The following is a 9,003-nucleotide window of genomic DNA, read 5'->3' as shown; positions in this document are numbered from 1 at the left end:
ACCTCTCTCCCCCACCCCTGGGCCTTCCATCTCCATGGCAACGCCAGCCCCAATGAGGGGCGCTTTGGGCTGCGTCAGCTCTCGCGAGAGTAGGATGTGTCAGCAAGATGGCGAGTGTGGGTTGCGCGGAGGATCGGTGAGGAGGGAGAGACTCGGTCATTGGACACGTCGATAGGACTGTGCGAGTGTTAACCGAGCCCGACCCAGCCTGTCGGCGTCCTTCGGACGAGTTCTGCTGTCGGCCGGCCTGAGATGAGCCCAGGGGCCGACAGCGAGCCGGCTGGGTGACCCTGCTCCTTCTCTCCCGAGCTATCGTGCTGCCAGCGACAGGGGGAGGATGAATCTCCATCAGGTCCTGACCGGCGCCGTCAATCCCGGCGACAGCTGCTTCTCAGTGGGCAATGTCGGCGAACAACCGTTCACGGTCAGTGTGCGGGAGCACGGACGCAGGGAGAGGGAGGGTGGGGGGGAGAGGGAGGGTGGGGGGGAGAGGGAGGGAGAGGGTGGGTGGGGGGGGGGAGAGGGAGGGTGGGGGGGAGAGGGAGGGAGAGGGTGGGTGGGGGGAGGGAGGTGGGGGGGAGAGGGAGGGAGAGGGTGGGTGGGGGGGAGGGGGAGAGGGAGGGTGGGTGGGGGGGAGGGGGAGAGGGAGGGTGGGTGGGGGGGAGGGGGAGAGGGAGGGTGGGGGGGAGAGGGAGGGAGAGGGTGGGTGGGGGGGAGGGGGAGAGGGAGGGTGGGGGGGAGAGGGAGGGAGAGGGTGGGTGGGGGGGAGAGGGAGAGGGAGAGGGTGGGTGGGGGGGAGAGGGAGAGGGAGGGTGGGGGGAGAGAGGAGGGGGTTTGGGAGGGAGGGAGAGGGTGGGGAGAAAGGGAGGGGGAGAGGAGGGGGTTTGGGAGGGAGGGAGAGGGTGGGGAGGGAGGGCGAGAGGGAGTGGGGAGGAGGGGGGAGAGAGGGGTGGGGAGGGGGAGAGGAGGGGGTTTGGGAGGGAGGGAGAGGGTGGGGAGGGAGGGCGAGAGGGAGTGGGGAGGAGGGGGGAGAGAGGGGTGGGGAGGGGGAGGTGCAGATGGGGGAGAGAGCGACAAGTGGAGAGTGTGGGGAGGGAGAGGAGGTGGGGGGAGGGGGGAGGAGAAAGGGGGTGGGGTGAACGCAGAGAGGGTCAGTTAACTGTTGAACCGTCTCTGATGTCTCCACATCAGGTTACCGGTTTTGACCTCGTTACTCTTCTTCCCTTACCCACCCCACCCCCACCCCCACCCCCACCCCCACCCCCAACCTGTATGGGGACCGGGCTTGAAATGGGGTGCTCCCATTTCTTCCAACTTTCACTCAAATATCTGCTGTTTGAGGTGACCACACACCCGTTAAAGCTAACGTGTCCAGTGACTGTGCATTCAACTCGTTTCTGTCAGTCTGTTTAGTAAATGCAATCTTGGCCTGTTTTTGAAGTTCCTGCTTGAGGAAAACTGGGTGGCGTTAGTTGAGTCACTAGAATTGCAGATAACTTAAGTGGAAGATGCATTTAACTGTGTTTCGATGTACATGTGACTAATAAAGATATCTTATCTTAACCGTCTAGGAATGTTTCAGTTCAGGCTATTAAATTTGCTGTTTTGTGTTACTGCATCAAGCAGACTCGGAGGCCCCAATTTCATTTCATGATCTGAAGTAGCTAGTTGCAAGGCATTGGGGAAACTATGATAAAGCAGTAGTAAGTTTCTCTTGGGAAGTTCATTCTGTCTGTATCTCCATCCCAGTTTCTTAAACCAGTGTTGAATACTGTACATGTGTGGATAAAAGTAGTGCTAACCTGTTGCTTGCAATAACCCATGGTTGCCTTGAGTCATTGTTTTACTGCTATGCTTGTACTTGGAACCTTTTCATAAAGGGGGGCATTTGGACAGAATAAAAGTTTCTCTACTGATTTGCAAAATTGTGTGTACTTAGGGCAGTAGTTTTGTTGAATCTGGAGAAGGTATTTATTTTGAAGCCATTTGTTTATGTTTTTATGTTAAAATTTTAATGATATTTAAGTATACTTCTTGGGTTCAAGATGTAGAGTGAAATTGAACAGATCTGCTGTGCTAATTGCAGTAAAATGCTTGGGGACATAGTACAGGTTGCCAACACAGTCTGGAATGAAAAAAAACCTGCATCGTGTGTCATGTACAATTGTCCCAGGAATTCATGGAATACATTATGATATTCATATTTTACAAATATTCTTTATGTATTTTGAAATGATGGTTTCTGGGCAATGTTATCTGGCCTCTGCTTTTTTTTCTCATGCAGCACAGAAACAAGCCCTTCAGCCCAACTGGTCCATGCTGACCAAGCTGCTCCCATTTGTCAGTGTTTAGCCCATATCCTTCTAACCTGTTCAACTGTCTTTTAAAAATAATTATTTTACTTGCCTCAACCACTTCCCCTGGCAGCTGATTCTGCATAAATATCATCCTTTGTGTACAAAAAAAAACTGCCCCGCAAGCTCCCCTTAAATCTTTTCCCTCTTACCTTAAACCTATGCCCTCTAGTTCTTGATTCCCCAACTGTGGGAAGTAGACTAAGTGCATTCACCCTATCTACGCCCCTCATGATTTTATGCACCTCTATAAGATCACCTCTCAATCTCCTGTGCTCTAAGAAATAAAGTCCTAGCCTGTCCAACCTCTCCCTATAACTCAGTCCCTCAAGTCCTGGCAGCATCCTTGTAAATCTTTTCTGCACTCTTTCCAGTTTAATAACATCTTTCCGATAACAGGGTGACCAAAACTGAACACGATACTCCAAGTGCGGCCTCACCAGTGTCCTGCACAACCGCATCGTGACCTCCCAACTTTTATACTCAGTGCCCTGACTTATGAAGTCCAGCGTGCCTAAAGTCTTCTTCACCACCCTGTCTACCTGTGACTACACTTTCAGTGAACCATGTACTTGTACTCCAAGGTCCTTCCGTTCTACAACACTCCCCAGGGCCCTGCTGTTCACTAAAAGTCCAACCTGGATTTGACTTTCCAAAATGCGACACCTCGTACTTTGTTTGAATTAAACTCCAAACTCTGCTTCCTCACCAGTCAGTGGCAGACTACCAAAGTTGACTTACAATCAGGCATGAAGACTGATTTAAATGCTGTTTACACACTAGAATGTTCTTAATTGGGTAAAAAATCTTTAATAAAGTGAGAGTGTTCAGTCTGTAATATTATCACTGAGAGTTACTTGTTTGAGAAAAGTAAACCATAGCAAACCCTGTATGTGTCATAGTGTGATGATGAAGGGTCTTGACCTAAAATGTCGACTGTTTATTTCCCTCCATCGATGCTGCCTGACCTGAGTTCCTCCAGCATTTTGTGTGTGCTGCCATAATGTATGTTTCTTTCACTTGTCTTTCAAAGTGGTGTGGATTTTACTTGGGATGGGGGAAGCCAGTTTTATTTTAATTATAAAATTAATCTGATTATAAATCACTCACAAGATACCAAAATCAATAAGTGAAATGATTTCACTTATTTTTTTAAATTGAAACTTGGTTGTAATGCGTTTTCTTATTGTAGTTTTGCTTTTTGAACTAAGCTGATGGTATGCTTTGATATATAAAAGTAATAATCATTCTCTTGATCTGGTCAAAATTAAAACAAAAAAAGTGCTGATAAAATGAAATCTACTTTTTGAGGGCAGTGTAATACACAATTACAAGGAAATTAATGGGGGAAATGAAGTTGAAGGAATTGCTCCAAAAGGAGAGAAACAGGGACTCAATGGGGAGAATGACATCCTCTGTTGTAAGAAATTTTCTGTATATGTATAAATGCCCTATTTGGCTTAGATGCTTGCTATTATTTTGAATTTAGATAAAACCTTGGTTAAACTTCACTGAGACTACTCTAACTAGTTTGGACCATCATATTATAAAATAGATTTGGAGATACCTGAAATGATGCCAAGCAAATGATACCAGAATTCTGAGGTTTTACCAATTAAGGATTGAACACCTTGGGCCTCTTTTCTGTAGGGAAAAATGACTCGGTAATGGCCTTGCAGAGATTGCCAACATAATGAGAGATTTAAATTGGGTAGGTCTTGAGAAGATGTCACCAGTTGCAGGGAAGACTGGAGTTGGGGAACCATATTTATAATTGCTAAAATCCAACAAAGATTTCAGGAGCAACATCCTTAACCAAAAAGATTTTAGAATGTGGAATTTAGTGCCAGAGAATTTATAGTGAATGGTGTTAATGTATTCAAGTAAAACATAGGTGAAATTGTGAAGAAGAAAAGAGGATAGGAAGACACAGAATATTGCATGGACCATAAATATCTGTGTGGATCCCATATAGGATAGGGAAAGGATCCCATGTAGGGTAGGGAGCCTTCAGTAATTTACAGGGTTTTGAATGTAGAAATGGACTATTCAAGTGGCTAAACTATATTTTAAAAAAAAGCAGCTTAATGTTTATTTATATTATTGTACTCGGTATTAGGCAATCTACATTTAAGACTAATCCCAAAGAGGAGATGCAAAAATGGTATCCAAAAATGAAATGAAATTTTGAATTACAAGCAATCCCCAGGTTATAACAGGGTTCTGTTTCTGAGAAATGTTCATAACCCAAACTATTTGTAAGTTGGAAATGAACAAAAACTGTGTGGGAGAGGATCACAGAAGCAGCTGTGAGGGGAGACCCAGCAGGTGTGGGAAGAGTGGCCGCCAGTTTGCTTAGTGCTCCCTGCTCTGCTCAGCTTGACCCAGCCCCAGTTGTTGCGGCTCAAGGATAGGGGTATCCCTGCTGGTCTCAAACGCTCGCTCGTGTGCGGGGTGTCCATAAATCAGGTGTTCGTAACTCAGGGTTGTCCTGTAATAGAATTAACAAGTTAAAGAGGCAATTTCTCCAGAGGGCTTAAGGCTAAGACTATCAATAAACGAACATAAGAAAGATGATTTTGAAACATGGTTAATCCTATCATTTAATGATGCAAGTTTTTAATGGAAATGGATACATATTTAAATGAAAGATGAGTACCAAGAAAATACAGGGAAATTGCATTCTCAGTGAGCTTAGATTAGCATAATGGATCAACTAGCCTCTCACTATGATAAGCTTTTGTGATTCTAAGCTGCTGTGGTTTTCTAAGAAAATTGGAACTGGGGACTATTATGCTTACTCTAATTTACTGTAACTTTCAAAAATGTGAAAATGTTTCATCACAGTAGTTGAATACATTGATGTTCGTTGATGTTGGTGCAACTGACATTGAATCTGAATTAAATTTGATCAGCCCACCAGATTAATGCCTTAATTCAGTCATTTTTCTTTCGTGAACTTTGTACCAACCAAAGGAAGAATGATAATGCTTTTCCCTTAGAATCAACTAGTGATGCTGTCTAGCACTCTTGGGTCAGTTGCAATACAGTTAAATGTAGAATACTGTATTTGTGCTGAGTCTTTGCTCAAAGGAGCCAACCCCCTATCGCCTTTTTACATTTCATGTCAGCTGTAATGCTAATATAGTCCCAAATGAAGAACAGGTTTTTGGGGCCCATGCATACAGAGATGACACTCACAGTCATTTTGGGTTAAATTCACATGTAAAGCCTGAAAGTCAAACCTACAGCAAACCCATTACAACAGCACATTATTTGTTGAAAGATAATTTGAGTACCAATGGAAAAATTATCCTTGCATTGCATACTAGAAATGGTTTCTCTTGAGCTGATGTGCCCATTCCTTGTCCAATCATTTTTCATTTATATTTGCATTGCTACCATATTCAGAGTTTGAATACTCAGAAATAATCAGCCGAACCTAATCAAATGTGACATGCTTGGAAGACCTATTAAGCACGGAATCAGATAATGACACTGCACTTGGTGGATAGAAATGTGCTGCTCATCAGATTTAAAAAAAATAATGGTCGGGAAGAAACATGACCAGGTTCTGTTCGAATGCATGCTTAAAAATAAATATGGCAAGTGATCACAGATGGTGTAGAGCTAGGCCGCTGAATGATAAAGGCTGGTCAATACATGTCCTAAATTATGATTAAAGGCATATCTAGTTGGTTACTAAGCATGGCAAATGTTTATTTCTCATCTACTTCAGTGAAACATACAGCACAAGTGGAGAAATCTAATAACAGCGAAATGTCTATCTATTAAGAAGAATGTTCAGAATTGGTTAATGAACAAAAGTCATCCTTCTATGTTTACTGATTTGATACAAAACTAGGTGGGGTTGTGCGTCATGAAATGGATACAAAGAGGCTTCAAGGGGATATGGACAAGCTAAGTGATTGGGTGTCAACATGGTAGATGGAGTATTACATGCAAAAATGTGAAATTATCCACTGCTACACAGAAAAGAAAAAGACTTTTTTTAAAAATAAAGATATATTGGGAAATGTTGATGTTCAGAGATCTGGGTATCCTTGTACACACTGAAAGGTGCAGGAAGCAACTGGAAAGGCAAATTATATATTGGCCTCATTACAAGATGTTTTGAGTACTGGAGGAAAGATGTTTTACTGCATTTATGTGTGGCCTTGATGAGACCTCGCCTGAAGTTTTGTGTTCAGTTTTGGTCTTTTTACCTGAAGGAGTATATACCTGTCACAGAGGGAGTGCAGCAAAGATTCAAAAGACTGGGTTTCTGGAACAGTTGGGTCTGTATTCTCCAGAGTCTGGAATGTGAAGTGACATCATTGAAACTTACAAACTTCTGACAGGGTTCAACAAAGAGGATGCAAGGAGGATGTCTTGCCATCTTGAACCGGGGGTCAGAGTCTTAAAATTAAGGCAAGACCATTTAGGATTTAAAATGATCTTGATGGAGGTGGAGCAGGTCAATGAGTGAGGTGGCTTACTCCTATTCTAATCCTTGTGTTCAGTGTCTAGTTTTGCCAGCAAGAATGAATTAGTATGATGTCTCAGCCGTTTGCTTAGTGGGATAAGTGAATACCCCTTGTAGGATAAGTGAGTATCATATTACTTTAAGGTGGAACCAAGATGGCTGTGGTTATCAATGCATACAACTAACACTGAAAGCAATGGAAGACCAAAGAAGAATTTGCTCCAATCTGAGTCCCAGTGACTGCTTGGGGAGCTTCAGTGCCAGAGTTGGGAAGGAGCATATTTTTATTAAACCATCGTCCTGTTTCATTAAATGGGTAAAGAGATATCATGGCAACACCCTTGACCCAAGCATTGGAAGCTGCTGGATGATTTCATAGTTTGAGGGGACTACAAGGATGTGCACATTGCTCTCGCCATGACCAGTGCCAACCATTTGTAATCTGTCACTTCCATCAACCTAATCACTATAGCAATCAAAACATTAAAAGAAAATCAATGTCGAAGAATTCAAAGCCCCTGCGAAAAAACCAAACTTGTCAGCATCTCTCAGTCTAATGGCATTTCCCCCTTTCCCCATCTGAGTGTTGGATCCAGAGTGACACAATGCCTGATCAGCAGTCCAGTATGACTAACACCTATGAAGAGACCGGATTTGTTATAAAAAGGTACTCCAATTGATTTGAAGAGAATGGCCATGGTGACCAGGAACAAATTAGCCAAAAGTACAAGGTGTTCTTGAATGGGAAACTCCATGTTTCAAAGGGTGGGGGAGGGGTGCTTTGAAAAGAAAAGATATACAGTTATCTGAAGGCTCAAGTTCAACAACAATGGCTTGTATAGATGGTGGATGGACAGAGTGGTGTTGTTTCTTCAATCCTATTAAGGCCATCTACAGTACACACACCCAAGGACCTCCACATCAGTAATAATGGGGGAGAGGTTGAGGGCAGAGATGACCACTCCCTGCTGGAAGACCACATCAAACAAGACCTTCTTTAATGCTCCTTGACTCCATCCCATAAGCAAACTTTCTGTGACAATCTTGGCAATACCCCAGTCCAACAAAAGGTTGAAAGGTTGGGCAGGCATGGTAGTGTAGCGGTTAGCATAACGCTATTACAGCGCCAGCAACCCGCATTCGATTCCGGCCACTGCCTGTAAGGAGTTTGTACGTTCTCCCCGTGACTGCGTGGGTTTCCTCTGGGTCTTCCGATTTTCTTCCACATTCCAAAGACGTACGGGTTAGGAAGTTGTTGGCATGCTATGTTGGCGCCAGAAGTGTGGTGACACTTGTGGGCTACCCACAGAACACTATGCAAAAGATGCATTTCACTGTGTGTTTTGATATACATGTGATTAATAAAGATATCTTATTTTAAAGGCTGTCTGACCTCCAAAAAGCAAGAATACCTCTGGAGCAGACACAATCCCTGCTGGGGTAATAAAGTGTAATGGTAAAATACTTGTGCCTTAAATTCGCAACCTCCTCTCTCCTATCTGCATCTGGGATAAGGAAAGAATGTCCCAGAGATATGATAATCATGACCATTTTTGAGAAAGAAACCAGTCTGCTTGAAGTACTTACAAGATGATATCCCTCCAGTCTGCCACAGGGAAAATCTCGACAAGAATTCTCCTTCCAGTGACTGAATAGTTTCTCCTGGATTCACAATTTGGACTCTGAAGAGAAAATTCAGGGAGAAACACATCCAACTGTGTGACTTTCTTTAACCTTCAACTCAAAGCAAAAAAGGGAGTTTGGTTATGCTGAAAAATTCATTACTCCTGTATAGCAATATCATGACGAAGTCTTCTACGTGGGATTTGCTGTGATTCCAACTAATCGGTTTATCATAGATCTAGACGTGTTGAGTGAGAGTTGTCATTGCTCCAATCCTCTTATCAATCTTGATACTGCATCTTATCTCTGATGGAAAATTGTTCAATCTTCATTTGCACTTCAGAACCAAGATCACAAAATCTCGGTCTTTGAATTGTATCACATTGATGCTTTGTGCATATGCACATTTGGAGACAGAGTACATGTCGTTGACTCTTTGATCTTGGAGTAAGTATCCAGTAAACAAAGGTGACCCACTGCACAACTTTGCCTCAATCCCCAACAACCAAGATCCATTACAAGGCCCTGGAAAACATAGTG

The 9,003-nt window shown here is 43.6% G+C and overlaps 1 protein-coding gene across 1 annotated transcript in view; it reads left to right on the top strand.

Moving 5' to 3' along the window:
- Window positions 1–108: 108 nt before the first annotated feature.
- Window positions 109–9,003, top strand: part of LOC127572791 (dmX-like protein 1) — a 158,647-nt gene continuing 149,752 nt past the window's right edge. The window contains 1 exon segment of the mRNA XM_052020417.1: window positions 109–424. Within this exon segment, the coding sequence (XP_051876377.1) occupies window positions 338–424 (87 nt within the window). The 5' untranslated portion in view covers window positions 109–337.

Source organism: Pristis pectinata, chromosome 7 (assembly GCF_009764475.1).
Source record: "Pristis pectinata isolate sPriPec2 chromosome 7, sPriPec2.1.pri, whole genome shotgun sequence".
Classification (NCBI taxonomy): Eukaryota; Metazoa; Chordata; class Chondrichthyes; order Rhinopristiformes; family Pristidae; genus Pristis; species Pristis pectinata.
This window is presented reverse-complemented; position numbering and strand designations above follow the sequence as displayed.